This window comes from Muscardinus avellanarius, assembly GCF_963383645.1.
Source record: "Muscardinus avellanarius genome assembly, chromosome: 9".
NCBI lineage: Eukaryota > Metazoa > Chordata > Mammalia > Rodentia > Gliridae > Muscardinus > Muscardinus avellanarius.
The window spans coordinates 94,676,298-94,699,940 of NC_137795.1; the positions used below are offsets into that span (position 1 = coordinate 94,676,298).

The window sequence follows — 23,643 nt, forward strand, 5'->3', positions numbered from 1 at the left end:
CGCTCTCCTCAGGAAAATGTTGCTATTTAAGTTAGTAGATCTAGTGACTGCCTTGTGTCTAAAAGGGCTTCTGCCCAGCCTGGGTTCCGTTCTCACAATTTTCTTTTTCTTTAATAGCACCTTGCCTGTTAGTCTCCTCAAAGCAAACCGGTCACCGAGCTCTCCAGGGTAACCTCCAACTCTCCGACCCCAGCCACCTGCTCCCTTCCGGCGGCTCAAATTCCGACTTCTCCCGACCTGGGGCCTTTGACTGGGGCCCTTGATTGACGTCGCCCAGTATCAGCATGAAGCCGCTAGATGAGCAAAAACCACGCCCTTCTGCACCCCCTTAGTCAAAGCCCTTCTGCACCCCTGAGTCAAAGAGGTCGGAATGTAAAGTGGGGGCAGGGCCGAGAGCTAGGAGGTGGAGCCTGCGATTCCAGGACCAGGCCTCCCGCCCCGGAAGAGAGAGTTCAGAGAGGACCGGGAGAGGGAGGGAGGCACTCTCCCGCCGGCCACCGGCCCCCGCGGCCACGCGGGGGCTGGGGGTTGACCCCCCACGAATAAAGCCTCTCGTAACTTATTATGGATCTCGGCGTGTCTCTATGCTACTGGTGGGGCACACCTGCATTTCTACAATCTTACACTTTGGTCTTAAGACTCTGAGATTTTTCATCAATGCTGGAACTATTAAGACTGTGGGAACTCTTGGAGAGGACTAAGTGTATTTTGCATTCCGTGTTGGGAGTGAGCTCTTCATGGGCCAGGGGCAGAATGTTACAGCTATATAATATCCCCTAAACAGCTCACTTAATGTTTGGAGATAGTGTAAGTGAGTCATGAAGGTTATGATCCCAGAAGTGGATAAATCCATCGAAATGGACTTAACCTGGGAGGTACCTGGTAGACCTTCCCCAGCCTCACAGGGAATGAATTCAAAACTATAAGAAAATAAATCTTTCCTCTAAGTTATGTGGTCAGATATTTAGATTATGGCTACAAGAAGGCTGACAGATACACAGGCCAAGGTCTGATCTGGACGGTCCAAACTTCTAAATCCTGGCCTAAAAAAAAAAAAAAAAAAAAAAAACTTTTCAGAAACTAACAAAACCTAAAGAGATGATGTAACCCATGTCCATACTTTCAAACTTGCTAGAGTCCTTATCTCCATTTCTACAACATCCCAAATTGCATGACATTAACCCACTACGTCCCACGGTCCCTTTATGAAACACCTAAAAAACTTATTGACCAACAAGAACACCACTTACGGTAACTTTGAAATAAACGTTTTAGTGTCCTATTTTGAGAAAAGCGATAGGTGAATGACTAGTGATAATATTTTATGATATCAGTGATAATAAAATATACAATAAGACCTAGGGTATCCTTTCCAACCTATTTTAATGCACTTGTGTCAATTTCACTGAAATATTTACAAGATTTAAAGCTTGGGGTTTAATGAGCTAACGGCTCATGTAGGCAGCAAATATATGTACGTATCTTTTTTTTCCAGCTACTTTTGTAAACACATTCCAAATACATCATCTAACATAGCTAAAAATAAGGGGAAACATCAGGATGAGATGTACATAAATAAGGTTAAGCCTATTCCGGAAAGGTATTTAACTGGATGATTTAATACATATACAATGGTTTGCTGTGTCCCAGAAGACAGTACATGTTCGGTATGTTAGCTAATAATTATTATATGTAGAGAATCACTGAGCTAAGAATTTTTAGCGTTCACCCCAACATTCCATGACTCTTTCAAATCAAGTATTTATGAAGCTTCATTTTCCAGAATAAAGATCATTAATGGCAATCAAAGAAAATGGATTTAATTGTGTGCACACTTAAAGACCAACTTATTTTCAATTTAATCTTCCAACAACTCCTTAGAAGTTGCAACTATTATATCCGTCTAACGAATGTAGACATTTTAATCCAGAAAATTAATTTGTCCAGTCGTGCTGATCAGGTCTAAGTTGGGCTCCGAAGCACATGTCTTAAGAGAAGGGCCCTGGCAAGCAGTTGGCATGCAGAACAGTAGAGACAAGCTGCTGCCCCACCTCCACTCCAAAATCTCCCGGGATACCCCAAAGCCCTAATCTTCCCCAGATTCCCTCCGCCGACCCAGCAGCTCTGCCCCGAGTTCCCGTCAGACCCCGCGGCTCCCACTTCCTCGGGCCAAAGCTCTGCGCAGGCGCATGGCCTGTTAGCGGGCGGCTAGTGGTCCTAAAGTATCGCGAGGGTGCAGCCGTTGCCTTGGTAACGAGCGTGCATCTGGGTCCTGTTGGAGGGCTCAGCTGAGGCTGATAAACTATATAAAGTTCCTTCCAGCCTCTGGGCGCTTGGTGTCTTGGGAAGATCTGGAAACGTTCTCCCAGCCCGGCTGGGACGACTGGGCTGACCAGAGGAAAGCAAGGAGAGGCCGGAGCCCCGGCGCCTGCCGAAAATGAGCCCCCCGGCTCCCCGCAGTGCCCCGCAGGAGTGAGCGCGGGAGGGGGACGGCCGCCCCCGGGTGGCCCGCAGACCCGGGTGCGCGGGGCCGTCCTGGCGCCCGGGCGTCCTTCCTCCAGGTTTCATTCATTCCAGGTCAGCGCTCGCTCCCACATCCCCAGACCCGCACTTGGAGTGACTGATAAGCAGTTTTCCATTTTATAGTTATTTGCGATGGAGCTTGGACTTCTACCAGGCGATCCCAAACTCCAAAGCACGCTTTGGGTGGAGATGAGCAGAAACGAATAGGTTTGAGAAATCCCTCCCTGAAGCGATGGAATCTCCACGAGGAATTTCGATTGTTCCATTATCTTAATAACCTGTGGGCGGGTCCTTGCGTCAGCGCAGGAGTGATGTCATCGCCAGTACAACTTTTCTGGTAGCTATTGAGATTTCACTACGAATAATATAATTGAATATTAGAACAGGCAGTTTGTACAGGGTAATATTAAACTGTAAAGAGAAAAGCCTTTTGTCACGTCAACTTTTGGTCTTCGAAAACTGGGAAAAATCTTTTTGAAGTTTATTAATACATTTCACTACCTGGCTAAGTAACTAAGTTTTATTCATTATATTTTAATGACTCATGATCATTTCAAACCCATTTTTATGTATCTAATTGCAAACAGAAGTGTAAATTATTTTCCTGTGTGCTCTGGAAGTCGTTTTCAGCTAGTGATTTGTCTTTTATTGTGATTTTTGACTTAGTAATGAAAAGTCTCTATAACTTTGAAATTGAAGACTTAATTAGCTGTATACTAATTTAGCTTTTAGGAAAGACGTCACTGTTACTTAAATACAGTTGAATACTGTTTTGAGTGCTCGTTTAATGTAAAAAAAAAAAAACCTTCATCTTGAAAAGCTGTTAAATAAGTTCCATAGAAATTGTTTTACAGTCTACCCACAAAGTAAAAGAAATTTTAAGCTAAACCCTGGAAGAGATGTCAGAAGATTCGGACAAGGAAGACTATTCAGACAGAACAATCAGTGAGGAAGATGAATCAGTAAGTTCTCAAATTTTATTTTACCTAATTTGGGCTGAAATGTATGTTATAAAATAAATATTCCCAATTAGGATATTTAACATTAATTTGATGTAAAAACCTATTGAACGTTTAAATCATAATCATCCGAGTTGGAACATAGTTTGATAGAAAAGTCAAGCTTTTGCTGTAGGCAGCATCCCCGTCTAGAAAGAAAAACTATATTGTCTTCTTGAGAAGGTCCTTTGGCTAAGATACTTCTGGGTTTTATTAAAATGTATGTGTTAAACCAGCGTGGTGGCTAATACCTGTAATCTCAGTACTTAAGACAGGAGGATCACAGGTTCAAAACCAGACTCATTTACTTAGCCAGACCCTCAGCAACTTAATGAGAAGGATTATATTATTATTTTCAAAATAAGAAAAGGTCAGGAGTGTAGCTTGGAGGTACAATACCCCTAGGATTAATCCCCAGTACAGAAAAGAAATGTGTATGTTAAATAGAGTTTTTATAGTTAATATCCACTTTTTTCTATGTGCATGCATGTGTGCATGTGTTAGTTACTGGGAATTGAATCCAGGGACTACACCCCTAGCCCTATTTTTAATTCTTTATTTTGAAAAAGGGTCTCACTGAGCTGCGGAGGACCTTCCTCCCTCACGCTGAGGAACTGCAGTCCTCCTGTCTCAGCCTCCCAAATGCTGAGATAACAAGCATGTGCCACCACGCCTGGCATTTATTTTCTTCTGTGTATTCTATGGTGTTATATCATAGTCTCATGCTGGAATGATGAGTTCTAAAAATCCTGTGTAACACTGTAATAGGCTTAATGTAGCTCTGATAGCACAAAGTATGGAAGAAAATGGGTGAGAAATGTCTTTAAAATGCTTTGCTTGGTTCTAGTACATATTTCTGAGAGATTTCCTTTAAATTTTATTAAAGTAAAAACTGTCAGGTATGTAAATTCCAAAATGTGTCCCAATAATGGGTTCCATTCGAATCTGTGGCGTTCTGTGTTCTTTTCGTTGTGGCCGTTCATTTTAATCAAGTATCTGTGAAGTCGTCCTTCTGATGGCCGTGCCCAGTGGAGGAGGAGTAAAGATGCCAGGATATTTGAGCCGTTGCTTTGAGACCAGTAGTCAAAAATAATCCTTTAACGTTCTCATTCCTTAAAGATTAAGGACGTGTACTCAATCCTAAGCACTAAGAAAGATGTAAAAATATATGCATGTGGAAATAATTGGTTTATTAATTTAAAACTTATCTTATTTTAGGATGAGGATACATTTGTGAAATTTGTAAGTGAAGATATCCATCAGTGTACACTATTAACAGGTTTGAACTTTTCCATATATTTTTTTGTCCCTTTTATCATAAGATCTTGAGTGGTTAAAAAAAAAAATGAAGACACTAAAAAAATCAGATTGAGTAAAACAGGGCACTTTTATAAGAATCTTTTAAACCTTTCAGATATTAGGTAAAGCTGATTCATATTAGAAAATAATAAATGAAAGTGACAATTACTTTATAAAGAACTTCACTTAACAACTAAAGATTTACCTTGTCATTTCCATAAAGAACTGGAGCTCTTTAAGTGCATACGTAAAATGACCAAAATCTTAATGGACATGACCTGCAGGAAGTACATCTTTATTTGAATGAAGCATGCTTTATAAAGAGTTTCCCTAATAAAGCCATTCATTATTCACAGGTGTGCATGTATCTGGGATATTGACATATAGCTAGATTTTTAAATTTTATACATTTAGTATATAATTTAGTGTATTTTATACATTTAGTATTTTTAATACTAAAATATTTCCACTAGATATTTACATATCTATCAGTATTCCAATATTGAAGTTAAGGCATCTATCTATTATCTCTCTTTTTTACCACTATCCTAAAACAGATCTTAACTTTTGAGATAAACGCTATTCTTAAATTGCTATGAATCTTTCTAGACCTTTTTCTTTGCATTCAGTAGTTCTTATATTGTTAAAAGATAAACTTTGACGGCGTGGTGGCGCACACTTGTAATCCCCACGCTTGGGAGGCAGAGACAGGAGGATCATGCAGGTTCGAAGCCAGCCCTGCTGGCTTAAGAGACCCTGTTTCCAAATAAAAATATAAAAAATAGATGTCTGGGAGTGTAGCCCGGAGGTAGAAGGGTTTCCAGGAACCCCAGTACCACACACACACACACACACACACACACACACACACAAATTTTTTTAAAGATAAACTTTGTCATGTTCAAATTTTAAGGAGTTTATTTGAACAAATAGCAATTCGTGAATCCAGCAGCTCAAAACTAGAGGTGTCTAGGGGCTCCACCTAAGGGCCATGGAAAGAAAGGCATATTTATAGTGTGAGTGCAGACGCAAAGCGAGGAAGAGCCTAGGCTAGAGTGGAGCAGGAGCCTTATTTCGATCATTCCAATGGAAGACCCTCGCTAGAGGTTAGTGGGCAGTTTCTGTTGTATCATAAAAGAAGGGAAACGAGCCTAAGGAGAACTTCCCATGAAGTTGATGCTGCAGAGAGAGGGCCACGGCTCTGCCTGTTGGGGTGGCCCCATGTGTTCTAGAGTTGCCCCAGAATGAGAACTGGGGGAAAAAACTGTGACTGAGAGATGGCAAACAACCCCTGAGAATACAGTTCCAGTAAGTGGTGAGGAATTGCAGTCAGTGTATTTAACCCATCAGGTAGAGTGTGATTTTTAAGAAGAGTCAAGAGTAGATGATGGTGCCAGAAAAGCTGCAAAAAAAAAAAAAAGAAAAGAAAAAAGAAAAAATCCAGACATGTTTAGAGGAGCTGTGAAAATTCAGTATAAATAATATACAAGGCCAACAACATTTTTGATTACTGTCAAGACCAGTTGCCATGAAATTTATTAGCACTTTTACTAAAAAGGGATTATTAGTCATAATGGTATCCATAGGCATCCACAAATTGGATAGTGTTAAAGAGAGAGAGAAAGTATAGGAAAGGGGTTTTCCTTCTCGTCACTCCTGGTTGTGTTGGAATCTTTCTTTCAGCCGACTCTTTTGGTGACCCGTTCTACCCCCGCACCACACAGATACTCTTGGAATACCAGCTGGGGCGATGGGTGCCCCGCCTGCGGGAACCACGAGATCTATATGGCGTCTCCTCCTCCGGTCCACTGAGCCCGACACGGTGGCCCTACCACTGTGAGGTCATTGATGAGAAAGTCCAGCACATTGGTAAGCATCTGGCAGCTTGGGGGATGCAGACATTAGCAAACTCATTTGTCAGCCTTGATTCTGATGAGGAGATTCAAGATGTTACAACAGTGCATGCCAACAAAAACGAGTCCCACCTACCACGTTAAATGGTCCAGGAGCTGATTTATAAAGGTCAAAAAGGGAAAAAGTAGTATCAATTTCTTTTAAATTTACTTTAACCTAAATATATCCAAAATATTTCACTTTCTCTTTGTACAAAGAGCCTTCCAAATCTGATGAGCATTCATACGTACAGACATCTCAGTTCAGATAAGTCGCATTGTAAGTGTTAATACCACATGAGCTTGGAGGGGTTTAAAATATGTGCCAGAGCTATAGGAGTTCTAAACAGTTCCTAAGAGCATGACCGTGTCTCATCACAGCCAAACTCACAGGGACTCTGCCCGAACGCCCCTGACCTGGAGCCCTGCGGTTCTGCTCCATCTCCTCCTCTTCCCCTCCGGATGTCCCTTCTTCTCCATGCATCCTTAGCTTCCCTTGCCCCTCTTTTTCTTTTCCATTTCTTTTCCACTTTTATTTCCATCTCCTCATCCTCTTTGTCTCCTTTCCTGTTCTACTTTCTGCTTCTTTCTTTTAATGGGCATTTATGGAACTGAAAAGTGCATATTTGCCGGGCATGGTGGCGCACGCCTGTAATCTCAGTACTTGGGAGGCTGAAATAGGAGAATCGCAGGTTCAAGAACAGCCTCAGCAAGTAGTGAGACACTCATCAACCTAGTGAGACTTTGTTTCCAAATAAATAAAATCAAGCTGGGGATGTAATCCTAAGGTAGAATGCCACTGGGTTCTATCCCCAATTTTTAAAAAAATGCATAATTTAGTGTTTGATTTTATGTTTCTGTATGTTTGAATCTCCAAATTTCTTTTTCAGACTCCTAGAAAGAGCTACCCTTTGTCCCCAACCCACAGACAAGTATGCTAGAAACAGACCCATTGCTCCACACCTCCCTACTCGTTTTCCTTTTGTTGATTAAAGTACACACACATATGTTATTGCTATGCAGAGCACTCATGGACATTTGTTAGGGAATAAAGGGGAAAACTGTATTTTTATTGTGCCTGCTTAAGTTAGATGCTGCTTAGAAGCTATTAAAAACTAAGCTTTCTCAGATTATTTGGTCAGTAGGTAGGTAGGAAGACAGGAAGGGAGGGAGGGAGGGATGAGCAGAGAAGGAAAAAGATAACACACTTATTTTTATTCATAAAATATTTGTGTTCATAGAAGGTTAATTTTCCCCAAGAATTCAAAGTTATAGGGAAAAATATGTCCGAGAATTCATGTTTATTAGTGCTTAACAGCGTCACTTACCTTACATAGACCTCCTCAGGTAAGGGTAGCTGGATGGACATTTCTGTAGTATAGGGCATTACTCTTTCTTTGTTTCTTTTCAGCCCTTGCCCCGTCATCCCCACCTTTCTACTATCCCCCCTCCTTTTTGCTCTCGTACCAGCTAGAGAAATTAAAAACCTCACCGCCGTGCCGCCTGATCTGAACATTCCACAGCCTTTGTGTACCTTGATGTGTTTCACAGCCTTCCTCACTAATATCTATAGCATTGGCGATTAAAAAGAAGAAGCAAGGAAAATCCCTCCTGCCTCTAGTGTGACCTCTGCCTGATTCCTGAGAGAATGAGAGCAGAAGAGACCCACGGGGCAGAGGGAATCAAGGCTTCTTGTGCCTCTGTTCCGGCACCCAGCCCGGGTGCTCGCCCCGCACAGTCATTTCTTCCCCTCTGTCCCCCGGGCAGCCCCCTTGCACACCCTCAGCGCACCTTCCTGCTCCTTATCCTTCCTGTCCTTCACTTTCAGCCTTCATCTGCCCCAGGTCACGGGAGTCGCTGTCCATCAGTGGCTCAGGATAGAGCAAGTTTCCACGCCCTCGGTGCTGGGTAGACTCTCACATCCTTCTCCAGTCCCCCGGTGCTTGAGACGCTTTCAAATTAGAGCAGTTGTATTTCTGCCCTCTTCTATTAATTCCAAACATAATTCCTTCCCAAAATATTGTTTTAAGAGTCGTTAGAGTAGGCACAGTAGTACATGCCTAGAATTCCTGTACTTGGGAGCCTGAGACAGGAGGTTCAAGGCCAGCCTCAGCAACTTAGCAAGACCCTGTTTTGAAATAAAAAGGGCCAGGAATGTATCTCAGAGGTAAAATGCCCCTCGGTTCAATCCCCATCACCACAAAAGAATAAAATATCAAAAAAAAAATGGTGACAGGCTACGGTGCCGGGTCTATCTTACATATGACATGGGCTTCGGGGCATCAGTTCCCAGGATCCCCAGTAATGCCAGAAGCATCGCGTCATGGAGGAAGTCACACAGCCACCGGGACACTGCGAGGTGGAGTGAGCTGGGTGGGAGCTTCCCCTGGGGCTTGCCACTGCTGCTCCTCCACAGCCCGCGGCCTGCATCGTTGGTGAACTCTTCTGGTTCTCCAGCCCAGAGCAGCACCCACTCCACGCTCATCTAGGGAGAATCTGGGTTTGCTCCGAGGGGTCCTTGACAACTTCCTCGGCTTTGCTCGCTACCGTTGCAGGAAGTGCATTTCCCATAGTATTTTTTTTTTCCTTCCAGACTTCACACATGACTTTGCAGAGCTCCATTCATACCTAGCTTTTATTTAAAGGCAGAGGATATGTTGCAGCAAGTAAAAGAGGCTTCTGGCAGAATGGGCCCCCAAAGACACCCAGTGCAAGCGCCCCGCTCCTTATCCACACTCGCTGGCTTGTCTTTCGATGGAACACCAGCAGCTATATGCCGAAACTTAGTTTCAGAAAACCGCAAGGCAGAAGGGCCCAGCTGGGTTTTGTGCCCCCTACGATCATGTCATGAAGCCAGGCTAACTAGCTCTGCCAGATGAAACCCACCCAGTAAATTGACTACGTGGGACACCAGAATAGTTTCAAAGTTTAAACAGTGTGCCTTTAATCTTATCTGGGCCAGAATTCAAAGATAGACATCTCAACTTCCCCAGAGATAAAAATAGAGCTTGTCCAGCCCAGCTATAAATTAGCTCTGTCCTACACAGCCAGCCATCCTGAAAGTCTCTCCGTGTCAGTTCATACATACCAACCTTTTTTTTTTTATAATGGGTACATTATATTTCATTACATCTAACATTATTTCTTTAACTGTTACCTTACTCAATTTTAGATGTTTCCAATCTTTGGCTCTGGAAATCACATTACTATCTTTTATATGTGTCCTAATGCACATATAAAAATATATTTTATGTCCTGAGCCATATATAAAAATATATTTTGGGACTAAATTCCTGGAATTTCTGGTTGGGGATACCTTCCAGCACATTCATAGAATCATTTTGAATTGATTTCTGTATATGATAAAAGACATAATCTAGTTTCATTTTTCTTTTTTTTTTTTTTTTTTAATTTTATTTTATTGGTGCACTGTATTCATACATCATAGTGGGATACAAACTTTTGTAGACATACATGCACACATCGCCCAGTCAGCCCCCACCCGATCCCCACCCCATTCTCTCCCCATCCCTCCTTCCCATGCTTGGCTTAGTGGTTGACATCTAGTATTATAGCAATTTATCCAAAATTAAAAATGATAATCTCACATAACAGTTTCATTTGTCTGATACCAAGTGTTTGATGATTTAAAGATAGCATTTCAATATTTCTTTTTGCTTTCTTTCTTACTAGAGCATATTTTTTTCTGTTTTTTTAGGTGAAACTATCATATATTTATATATTTATTTTTCAGAAAAAAATCTATCCTAATATGGAATATGAATTCTAGATACCCAAAACGATCTTGAAAAAGAACAAAGCTAGCAGATATATATTTTCTGATTTCAAACCATATAAAGCTACAATAATTGAAACAGTGTAGTACTGTTCTAAAGGCAGATATATAGACCATTGGAGTTAAATACAAGCCTAGAGCTAAATTCTTCCCTATATTGTCAAGTTATTTTTGACAAGGTTTCCACGAACATTTGGTGGTGGAAATAATAATCTTTTAACTAAATATTGTTGAAAAATAATAATTACATGGAAAAGAATAAAATTGGACCCTTACCTAATCCCACATACAAGTATTAACTCAAAATAGATAAAAGACCTAAATATATATCTTAAGACTATAAACTTTTAGAAGAAAATCTGGGTCATAAAACCTTGCAACATTGAAATTGGCAGTGATTTCTTGGATATGATTTCAATGGCACAGGCAACAGAAGAATATACAAACTCCCTAAAAAATAATAAAAAAATATTGTATATCCAAAGACAATGTAAACAGAGTTAAAAGTTACTAATAGAATTGGATAAAATATTTCCAAATGCTATATCTGAAGGTATATTAATATTCCAACTAGAAATCCTAAAAATTAACAACAATAAAGGCAAACAATACAACTTAGAGATAGGTAAAAGACTAACATAAATAATGAATCTCCACAGATAACCAATCTTAGTTGTCTGTTGGATGGAAAATCTTGTTTCTCTGGTTCTGGTGAGTGTTACCTATTTCTTCTTTGTAGTTAATCTCTTTGAGTATTTTCTCTAGCTCTGGTTTTGAAGACATAAATTCCTTCAGTTTCTGTTTGTCATGGAAGCTTCTTATTTCTCCATCTAATTTGATAGAAAGTTTTGCTGGATAGGAAATTTTTGGCTGGAAGTTGTTTTCTTTCAGAGTTTGGAATATGTTACTCCAAGCCCTTCTGGCTCTCATGACTTGGTTTGGGAAGTCTGGAGTGATTCTAATTGGTTTGCCTCTGAATGTCACTTGGCCCTTTGTTTTTGTTGCCTTTAAGATTCTCTGCTTGGCTTCCACATTGGTCATTTTGACAATTATATGGCGTGGGGATCCTCTTCTCCGATCCTGTCTAAAGGGAGTTCTATAAGTTTCCTGGATCTGTGTATCAACCTCTTGCTCTATGTCTGGAAAATTTTCTGCTATTACTTCCTTGAAGAGATTGTTGATCCCTTTGGTATCACTTTCTTTTCCCTCCTCTATTCCAATTATTCTTAGGTTAGCTCTCTTAAGATGGGCCCATATTTCTTCAATGTCAGATTCCTGCTGTTGGATATTTTTTTCTAGATTAGAAACTATGCATTCATTTTTGGATTGCTCATCTTCTAAGAGCGAGATTCTGTTCTCCATGTGGTCTAATCGGTTGTTTGTGCTTTGAATTGAGGCCTTTACTTCATTAATTGCATCCTTTATCTCTTTTTGGCTCTCTCTGAGTTCTTTTCGAAGCACCTCTATTATTTCTACAGTTATTTTCCTGATTTGATCTTCTAGAAATCTCTGATTTTCTGTTTTATCGGGTTCTGGTGTTGTGGGGTTGTGCACATTCATTACTCCAGTGTTATTCCTCTTTCCCATGATGTCGGATGTTTGTGCCTTCTCTGGGTTCTTCCCTTGGGTCACTATGGCTTCACTTAAGGTGCTCTGGATCTCGAGTCTGTATTATCTCAGACCCCACTACTCCTTTACTGGGTTGTATCACAGAGTCTCCGACCCAGGGAGTCGATAGAGGCTGCTTTAAACTATGGGGGGTGCCAGGTTGCACGTTCTCCTATGGTGTGATATCTCTGCCACCACCACTCCCTCACTGGGTCAAGTCCCAGGAGGTCCAATACTGTGATTTCTCCTCTGTGGCCCGCAATTTGACTCACTGTTCTTGAGTACACAGATGTAGCTGTACTGGACTCGGTGAATTCACTGCTGCTGCCGCCGCAGGTGGCAATATGGCGCCTCTGCCACGCCCTCGGCCATGAGGCTGACGTATTTTTTCTTCTCTGGTTTTGATTTCCACTCTGAATCCCTGCAGCATGTGCTGAGCTCAGCCACTGGGAGCTTTAAATGCTGTCTGCGCCGAAAGATCCCGCCTGGCTGTTCCGCAGCGGCTCACCTGGCTTGCTGTAGCCGTCCGTTGAGTTCACCGCTGCCGCCGGCAGTATGGCGCTGCTGCCGCGTCCTCGGGCTCGTGTGTCTCCTCTGTGGCCCTGAGCTCTGTTCTCAGTCCGCTTTCTCTCTGGAGCCTGGTGGTTTTTTTTGTTTTTCTGGTGATGGTGTTTTCTGGCTATGAAAGGCGCTCTTTTTGTGGTAATGAAGATTGGTTGTTAGCGGGACTCTTAAGCCCCGCTTTTCTCGGTCGCCATCTTCTAGTTTCATTTTTCTATACACACTTTTATGCATGCACACAGAGTTTTCAGTACCTTTTTTTTTTTCCAGTACTGAGAATAGAACCCAGGGTCATCCCACCTCTGAACAACACCCCTAGCCCAATTTTATTCTTTATTTTGAAACAGGATTTTACTAAGTTGCAGAGGGCCTTACTAAGTAGCTGAGGCTGGCCTTGAGCCTGTGGTCCTCCTGTCTCAGCCTCCCAAGTACTGGGATTACAAATGCGCACCACCACACTCAGCTCCCAATATTCGTTTTACCATAAATTGAAACCAGGAACATTCTACCTCTGAGCTGTACCCCCAGCCCTATTTTTTTTTTTTAAACAGAGTCTCACTAAGTCGCTGAGGCTGGCTGTGAACCTGCTCTCCTTCTGTCTCAGCCTCCCAAGTACTAGGACTAAAAGTGTGCATCACCATTCCAGGCTGTATGTTAATTTTTGTATCCTGCAGTGTTACAAAGTTTTTTTTTTTTTTTATCAGTTACAACAGTTTTTTGGTGTCCTTAAAGCTTTCTATGTAGATTATTCATCTGCAAACAGATACTTTGTCCTCCTTTCCATGTGATACCCTTTATTTTGAGCTCTTGCCTGATGACTCTAGCTAAGACATCCAGTACTACATAGACAGAGTGGTAAAAGTGGGTGGCCCTGCTGGGCGTGGTGGCGCACGCTTGTAATCCCCGCGCTTGGGAGGCAGAGACAGGAGGATCGCGCAGGTTCCAAGCCAGCCTCTCTGGCTTAAGAGACCCTGTTTCCAAATTTAAAAAATATTAAAAAAAAAATAGGTCTGGGAATGTAGCCCGGAGTTAAAAGGGTTCCATCCCCAGTACCCCCCACACACACACACACAGTGGGTGGCCTTTTTTGTCCATTTCTCTATAGACAGTAGATTAGTTCCTCTAAGAACCAAGCAGAGGAGCCTTGCATGATAGTGCACACCTGTAATTCCAGTACTTGACAGGCTGAGACAGGAAGATCAAAGTTTGAAGCTAGCCTCAACAACTTAGCAAGACCCTGCTTCAAAAAATAATAATAATAATTTAAAAGGCGGGTGTAAAGTTGGGCGTAGTGGTACACACTTGTAATCCCAGTACTCGGGAGGCTGAGATAGGAGGGTCACAGGTTCATGAACAGCCTCAGTTACTTAGGCCCTCTGCAACTTAGTGAGACCCTGTTTCAAAATAGAGTTGAAAATAGGGCTGGGAGTGTAGCTCAGAGGTAAAAATGCTCCTGGGTTCAATCCCCAATACTGCAAAAAATAAGATAGAAATTAAATAAATAAAAAATAAGATAGAAATTAAATAAATAAAAAATAAGATAGAAAAAGGACTGGTATATATCCCAAGGGGAGAATGACCGTAGGTTCATTCCCTAATACCAAAGGGGAAAAAAAATAAAAAAAAAAAAAAAAAAAAAAAATTAAATTAAATCAAGCCAGTTTACATTGAAAATTTTTGCTACTTGAAGCCAGTAGCATCTTAACTAGATGACTGAAAGAAAAAAAAGCTGAAAGACAGACACTATGTTATTTATCAAACATAACACAAACTAATCAAAGCAGAAGTGGAAAGGAAATACCAGAAAGCTTTAAAATTTATTTACTATTGTCACAGGAGTTCCATTCTAAACTTATCTTTGTATATGGGTTCTATCCAGCTTGATTATAAATTATTTTCGAATATGTCTAGATCTACAAAAAAGATTAAATTCTAGCATACATTTATCAATTTATAATTTGAAAATATGCGATACAAATTTCTGGTTCTATTTTGAAGTAATAGTCAAATAATGCTTCCCCCCCCCTTTTTTTTTCTTTCAGAGTGGAGTCCTTTTTATCCTGAGCCAGTATATACCCCAACAGGCCTAGAAATGGAACCCCTTTATCCAAATTCCAAGGATGATACTGTGGTTTATCTAGCTGAAGATGGTGGGCATATAATGAGACATGTTACTGTAAAACATAATTTCATACCTGGATCATTGTCTTAAATTACATTTGTTTTCTTATTTATAGTGGAAATTTCAGATCGTAAGTTCCTGTCCCCATAAAAATGTTTGGTTACATATTGATTCAAATGTTAACTTGGTACTTAATTATATTTCTGAAGGTATGTTATGTGAAGTTACTTTAAGACATCAGGTTGACCGTTAGAATGGAGAGCTATATTTAGAATGAATTATGCCTCATATCAGTTTTCAAAGATAAGTCTAATGGAGAATTCTGCAAATATAATTCACCGCCCATCTCCAGCTGGCATTCCTGCAGTTGTTCAGATAGCTTTTCTTTTCATTTCATGCCTATTTGATGCATTTCTTCCTAGGGCTTTCATCTTTAAAAGGGAAGAAATACCCCCCCATATTGCAAATAACATTCAAGATTATATCCCAGGAAATTGTTCTTAACACTCAAGATCAATATTTACACTTTGAGAGCTCTGTCAGTACGAAACCGTATGTCTGCTTTTATGATAGAGTGCTGATAAAAAAAAATAAAAGTCTCAGCTTATATTCTAAACTGTACTGTTCCTGAAGCACTAATGCGAGGAATTTGGGGCTCCTGCACAATTTCACCATTAGAGTTTGCTATCTTAGTGTTTTCATAAATTAAAAATGATTCCCTGGGGGCATATATATTTTACTTAAACAGCTAGCAAGGCAAAGAGAAATTCACAGGAACTGTTTCCTATACAGTAAGCAATTCTAGAAATCATATGTTCACATCCATATTTTTAAGCAACTGGACTGAGAGAAGTACCTTCAGTTTTTTTAAATATTTACATGGCTAACTTTCCTTAAAGATTCCACACATAAGTGACATGAGATCTGATTAAAAAAAAATAGTTGAGGTGAGTCAGGCAGGGTCAGGGATCAGATGGTATGCACAGAGTAACTTAAAAGAGTGTAATGATATGCAAAATTATTCATTGGTAATAACACAAAAGCGACATATTAAAATAAAAAGGTTAATTAAATGTAATGAATGTTCAAATGGGTAGACAGTGTTAAGGGGGGCTAAGGAGATGCTGAAGCTCCTTAGGAAGGACTGTCAGCAGAGCAGAATCAGATGTCTCCTTGGTGTGAAAGGGCAGGGCACAGGGTGGTCTCAGAGCTGCAGAAACCCTGAGCCGCAGGAAAGGGTGGCCCTGACGCTGGCTTTCCGTCAGGGAACCAGATAACTCCAACCTGTGTCTTTGAAATTAGAAAGCCAGGGAAGAAGTATACCACTTTCCATGTCACGCTTTCCATGCCGCACAGGGCCTCCCACCGTCCCCAGACACAGGCAAGAGAGCCGGAGGCAGCCCGTAAAGATGAGCCTCTTGGGAAGTAGAGAGTGCATCCAGTAGGACAGAGGATGGACCTGGAGGCGGAATCGGAGAACATCCCTATTGGCTGACATCACTCAGCCTGATTTTTATGCCATCCTTGGGAGTTGTGAAGGTCTGCGTGTCACTGAGTTGAAAGCTGTAGAAACCAGCTTTGAGGATGAAAAACATCTTTTTTATGCTGGCTTTTATCCAGCATGTAAAAGATTATTTACAATACTTCTCTTTTTCCATTTTTACAAACAATGAAAACAATTGAAAAAGGCATATCTCAATAGGTAAAATATGAATTAAATATCAATGAAAATGATTTAGGATATTAAAAATTTTGAGATAAATTAGGTGATCTGATTAGTACTTGTTTTGGTTAAATTGAGGTAAAATATATATATAATGATGAAATATATAGATCATAAAGTCACAGTTTGATGTCGAAAAATAAGTACATCATTATAATCCACACTTCTATCATGATATGGTACACTGCCTTCTGTCACTCCAGAAAGGTCCCACCTGTCCACCATGGCAGTCCCTGGCTTCATTCCTGGACAACCACCGTTCTGATTTCTGTCACCATAGACTGGTTTTGCCTGGCATTCCGCTTCTTAGAAATGCAGTCATATAGCAAGTGTGCTTTTGTGTCTTGCTTCTTGGACTCAGAATTATGTTCTTCAGATTCACGCATGTCAGTTGATGCTGCTGTACTGCTGAATATACTCTACCATATGACTGGACTACGGTTTGCTGTCTTTTTGTGATTAAAACATATTCAAGATAAAATAAACTCTATCAGATACATGTATTGTCAGTATTTTCTTTCAGTCTATGGCAGTCCTTTTCAGTTTTATAATAATCTCCCTTGATCAGCAGAATCTTTCAATTTGATAAAGTCAGTTACCAATTGTTTTTCTTTCAAGTTTAATGCATGTTGTATTCTACTTTTAAATCTTTGTGTTCCTTATGGTGACCTATATTTTTAGAAACTCCATTGTTTTTATTCATGTCCATAATCTATCTTGAATCACTTTTGTGAATATTTTTGGATAGGAGCCAAGATTCATTTTTTTCTCATCCATTTATGAAATTGTTTTATCACCACCTATTGAAAATACTACCCTGTCTACCCATGAATTCCCTAGCCACCTTTATTAAATGTTAGTTAGCAATATATCGATGGGTCTATTTATAGATAGCTATAGAAATACTTCCACCTGTGGATACTGCTGCTCCATTAGTGTGTGGATACTTGGGCTAATATCACCACATTCCTATTGTAGCTCTATATACAGGAGGCCACTTCAGTATTAAAATAGTTACTTATGATTTATTTTGATAATACTTACATAACATCTTTTTAATCACTTTACTTTTAGTCAATGTTTTCTTAATTTTAAAATTTTTGGAATATAGATAGTATATAGGGGCTTTTTATATAGCTTGAAAATCTATCTTTATATTTAATATGATTTTGCTGATTAGATTAATAGCTTACTAGTTCTGTTGCATTTGCTTCATCTTTTTTATTGTTTCTGCCTTCTTTGCGATTAATTTTAATATATTTAGATTCCATTTTATCCCATTCCCTTATCATATATGCCTATTTTTTATTTTTTGATTTGGTCGCTCGCCCTAGGGTGTTTTTTTTTTTTTTTTTTTTTTTTTTTGCTACTGGGGATGGAACCTTTCTACTTCCGGGCTACACTCCCAGACCTATTTTTATATTTTTATTTGGAAACAGGATCTCTTAAGCCAGGGAGGCTGACTTCGAACCTGCACAATCCTCCTGTCTCCACCTCCCAAGCACAGGGATTACAAGCGTGCGCCACCATGCCCAGCTAGGTTTTTTAATATACAGCTTTAATTTAGAAAAGTCTGCTTTCAAATAATCCTGTGCCACTTCATATAGAGTGTAGGGATCTTACAAATACATATTACCAATTATTTCCTCCTTTCCTTTATGCCAGAGTTTCAAATATCTTACTTTTTCATGTGCTAAAAACTCAAAACATTGTTACTTTTTTATTGAAAGAGTTATCTTTATCCTTGCACAGAACAGTTGGGCTCATTTTTTATATATCTGTAGGTGCACGTAACATAATTTAGTCAATTTCATTCCCCAGTGCCTCCCTCTCCCTCTCTTTCTCCATCTCCCTGGCCCTCCTCCTCTCCTCTACTAGCTTCCCTTCTATTTTGTATGTTTTTAACTCCTCCTTTCTCTCTAGCTTTTACACATGAGAAAAGGCATATGCCCTTGACTTTCTGAGTCTGCCTTATTTCACTTAGCAGGATGTTCACCACCTCTATCTATTTTTCTGCAAATAACAGAATTTTGTTCTTTATGGCTGAGTCAAACTCTACTGTGCATATAACCAGATTTCCTTTATCCATTCATCTGTTGATAAACATCTAAACTAGTTCCAGTATGCAATTACTGCTCTTCCCCAAGGAATAAAGAGGTTTACTTTCATCTTTTTCCCCCAGTAATGTATATCTACACAGTGCCTAGAGGTGCCAGTGTTTGTTTCCCTGACCCCAGGAATCTAAGGTTCTTAATTCCATAGGAGGAAGGAGAATGAGGTGGGCCGGCTGTTGTGCTTATCTGGAAGGGCTTACCAGGCCCTTCCCTGTCTACACTGTCAACAGTGCTTTCTCAAGACTGTTGAAGTTTGTGGAAAAAATCTACAATAGGCATAAAATTCCCTTATACCTGTACATTTCTGTATCTTCTCAGATTCTGTATTCTCTTACTAGCCCACATCAACCTTTACAACAACTAGCTAAAATTTTAACTGAACATTCCTCACTGGAGTCTGCACTGGGTAAACTAGTTCCCATGTCTGATCTCTCCTGATAAGAGCCTTAGATTTTGATTGGATAGTTGCCTCTCAATCACAGTTCTTGGAGGCATTCCAGAAAAGTGGTTACGTTTTCCCACCATCTACCAAGGTTTTTATGTTGTTGCAAGAGTGAGAGCAGTGCTTTGTGCTCTAAGCAAAATCCAGAATTCAGTCTCTAATTTTAAACCTTTTCTGGTGTTTAAAACTAAGCACTTAGAGCTATTTCTTTCTCAGAAGCACTGCTTTTACTTCAAAGAGGTAATGTGTTTTCTGTATTTTTCAGTTTAAAATATCTTTAATCCACTTGTGATGTTTTGCTGTGGTCTCTGAGTTGTTTATAAATGTGTTACTTTATTTCTAAATGTGTGAGATTTTCTAGATATCTTATTGTCACTGACTTCTAATTTAATTCCATGTGGTCTTTTCAAATATAATGAGATTTATTTTCTGACTCAGTATGTGGTCTAGCTTGGTGAACAGTTGAGGTGCACTTAGAAAGAATGTGTATTTTATAATTGCATGTAGTGTTCTATGCGTATAAATTAGATCTGATTGGTTGACGGAGTTGTTTAAATATCCTGTATACTTATTCATGGTTTGTCTTGGTCTATCAGTTATTGAATGAGGAATGTTAAGATTTCTAACTATGTAAGATTTTTTTTCCTTCCCTTCATTTCTCCCAGTTTTCATCTCATGTATTTTGAAGTATATTCAACCATTGCAGTGGCTTTGTGATAAACTGCCTCTTTTATCCCCAGATAATGTTTCTGTTCATCTCTGGCATTTTACCATATTTTTGTTATTTGATATTAATATAGCCAATGCCAGCTTCTGATTTACTGTTTACTTGGCATAACTTTTTCTCCCTTTTAATTTCACTCTTTCTATACAATTATATTTAAATGGCATCTCTTACAAATAGCAAGTAGTCGGATGTTGCTTTTCTATATAGTCTAATCTCTGCCTTTTAAGTAAGATATTTTGCCAATTTTTCATTTTATGCACATAGAGATATGTTTGCATTTAAGTTTATGATTTTATTAATTGGCCCGTCTCGTTCTGGTTCCTCAGTTACAGCTTCCCATTTTGAAGCGGTTAACCAAATGCTTCTTAGCATTTCACTTTAATACCTAGATTACTTAGGATCACTTCTATCCTTATTTACACTCTTGTTCTAGGGATTACAATATGCATCAACTTCTCATAGTCTATTTAAAATTAATATTATGCCTTTTTTGCAGTATTGGGGATGGAACCCAGGGCATTCTACCTCCAAGCTACACTCCCAGCCCTATTTTTTATTCTTTATTTTGAAACAGGGTCTCATTGAGTTGCAGAGGGCCTCACTAAGTAGCTGAGGCTGTCCACGAACCATGATCCTCCTGTCTCAGCCTCCCGAATGCTGAGATTACACGCATGTGCCACCAAACCTAGATAATATTATGCCTTTTAATATCAAATATTTGTAAAGAAAATAAGAGCAGAAAAATAGTCTTTCAAATTTGTTTACATATAATTTCTTTTCATTCCTTCCTCTAGAACTGAACTCTCATTTAGTATTATTGTTCAACTTCAAGAACTTCTGTTCACATTTCTTTTCAGTGTGAGTCTCCTGACAATGAATTCTTTCAGATTTTGCTTACCTAAAAATTTACTTTTTCCAGTATTTTTTAAGAACCTTCTCACTGGATATAGAATTCTAGGTTGGCTTTTTTCTTTAAAGATATACTTCTATTTTCTTACAGCATCTATTGCTTTGATACAGAGTCAACCATAATTTATATTATTTTTTCTATATGTGATGTGTCTTTTTTTCTGCCTCTTTTGAACCAGTTTGATATAATGAACTTCTATTTTATTCTCTTTTTATTTATCTTCCTTGGAGTTTGATGAACTTCTTGGGCCCATAGGTTAAGAGTTTTCCCCTAAAACTTCAAGAAAGCCAGGCATGGTGGCGCATGCTTATAATCCCCGTGCTTGGGAGGCAGAGACATGAGGATCGCACAAGTTCGAAGCCAGCCGCGCTGGCTTAAGAGACCCTGTTTCCAAATAAAAAGTATAAAATATAGGTCTGGGACTGTAGACCGGAGGTAGAAGGGTTTCCAGGAACCCCAGTACCACCAAAAACAAAAACAAAAACAAAAAAAACTTCAAGAAAATTTCAGTCATTATTTCTTCACATATATTTCCATACTGTTTTTTTCTCTCTGTCTTTGAAATTCCAGTTGTACATCTGTTAGATTTCTAGTCATGCCCCACATGTCACTGGACATGTCATCTTTTTCTTCTTTGTCATTTAGTTTGGATAATTTGTACTTTTTTTTAAGTTGATTGATTTTCTCTTGCAATTCTTAATCTTTTTTCTAATTATAAATTGGCAAATTATAGTTGATGTATTTATGGAGTACAAAGTGATGTTATGACTTAATGAATGTGTTTAATGATTTAATCTTAAGCCATTTCAGTTATTGTATGTTTTGCTCTTGGAACTTTCATTTGATTACTTTTCAATAATTTACCTTCTTTTTGAGATTATTTATGTTTCCTCATTATTTCTATCTTTTCTCTTAAGTCTTTGAATATATATTCAGTGTTCTTTTGACTATATTGAGAATCTTGCCTCCTCAGCTCAACAAGACTGCTGTGGTATGTGTAAGCGTTGCCTCACTGAGCTGTGGTCCAGAGAGTACCCAGACACAGAAATCACATGTGCCTCCTCCTGGGTCACCTTGCATGCTTCTCTGGATCTTGTATAGTGTTTTATCGTTTGCAGGACATTGTGAAAGATGCTACAGGGAGTCTGTGTTATGTTCTTCTTAAAAATATGTTGAGTTTTGGAATAATAGGCACTTAAATTGGTAGCAGATCATTTTGCTTCTTTCAGGTTTGCTTTTATTTTTCATAAGAGCAGGTCTATATTTTATCTTTAGTCTTAGTTGATAGCCCTTACTCATATATGTAGTCCTTACATTTAAGTGCAGCCTTTCTGGAGCCACAGTTGAATGACTGAGATGTTCTGAGGTATCTTTCCAGCATGAATCAATTGTAATTTCATTACATCCCAGAATTGTGTGTCTTTTGGTAGTTCAACCCAAAGTAGTTCTCCTTTCTCTTTTTTAGGGGGGAGAAAGGGGTAACTGGGCATTGAACCCAGGGGCATTGTACTGTTGGGCTACACCTCCAGCCGTTTAAAATATGTATGTATGTATGTATGTATGTATGTATGTATGTATGTATGTACTGGGGGCAGAACCCAGGGGCATTGCAACTCTGAGCCCTGTTTTTTAGCCTTTTTATTTTATTTTTTATTTATTTATTTTTTGGTGGTACTGGGGGTGGAACCCAGAGGCTTTCTACCTCCGGGCTATACTCCCAGACCCATTTTTTATATTTTATTTGGAAACAGGGTCTTACTAAGTTGCTGAGAGCCTTACTAAGTAGCTGAGGCTGGCTTCGAAGCTGTGTGATCCTCCTGCCTCAGCCTTCCAAGCACGGGGATTACAAGCGTGCGCCACCACGCCCAGCAAAATCTCCAACTCTAAAAAGAGGGCCCTCTCTTGCTGAGGCTGTCCTTGTTCCTGTGTTTCTGAGTCTCGTCCTTTGATTGTGTAGCTGAGCCCCGAGTGAAGGGCTGGGGGACCACTGCTTACACGACCGAAGCTCTCCCTCTTTGTAGCTTCCTTTGGTGCTTTGCCTCACAAGTTTCAGCAGCCCCGATCAATAAGCCATCTTCCCTCAGCTCAAGACTGCCATACTGCTCCAAGTGTCCCCTCCCTAAGCTGTAGTCCAAAAAGTACCCCCTGCAGAAAGCCAAGGCTAGGCTTGGGCTCACTTCTTTCATTTTCTTTTTCAAAGCTCCTCTACAATTATGTTCTATGTATTGTCCAAAAGCATGGGGACTACTCATTCTTTTTGTGCAGTTTTATAGTCGTTTATAGTGAAAAAGAAAGTTCAGGACCAGTCAGTCACTTCCTGACCAGAAGTGGAATGAATATTCTTAATATGAGAAATATATAAATTTAATTCAGGTGTTATTTTTCTAGTGTAAGTCTTCTTAGACTCTCTTTCACATACATCTATATAAATTAGTATCAAATTACTTTAAATGTATAGTCCTTATAGGATTCTAGTTCTAAACTCCATGAGGAATAGCTGGCATACTTTAGACATGTCTTGACATTGACATGTCTTAACATCTCCATGGTCTTTTCTCTCATCAGCTTACAAAGAGCCCTGTTTTGTGTATTCCCGAGTTGGGGGCAACCGGACACCCTTGAAGCAGCCTGCAGATAGCTGTGACAATACTTTGATGTTTGAAGCAAGGTTTGAGAGTGGTAATCTACAGAAGGTAGTCAAAGTGTAGGTTTTAATTATTTTTATTTGAGAAAGACCATCAACCATTTGTTATTTTTGTATAGTTACGTTACGTTTCTTAGTATCCATGACTGAACTGTAATTCCTGAAGCATAGGCACTAATTAAAGTTATCAATGGCTCTCAACACTTATTTTACATATTCCCAGGTCCCTATTTATAACTGTACTCACATGAACATTAAAAGAAGTTACTTGGTAAGGGAAAAAA

General features: G+C 39.5%; 1 protein-coding gene across 1 annotated transcript in view; it reads left to right on the forward strand.

Annotated features, from left to right (window-relative positions):
* Positions 1–3,422: 3,422 nt before the first annotated feature.
* Positions 3,423–23,643, forward strand: part of AGBL3 (AGBL carboxypeptidase 3) — a gene marked incomplete at both ends in the record, with an annotated part of 73,615 nt that continues 53,394 nt past the window's right edge. Inside the window, 5 exon segments of the mRNA XM_080701236.1 lie at positions 3,423–3,485; positions 4,740–4,800; positions 6,504–6,689; positions 14,720–14,827; positions 23,281–23,419. Of these exon segments, the coding sequence (XP_080557362.1) occupies positions 3,423–3,485; positions 4,740–4,800; positions 6,504–6,689; positions 14,720–14,827; positions 23,281–23,419 (557 nt within the window).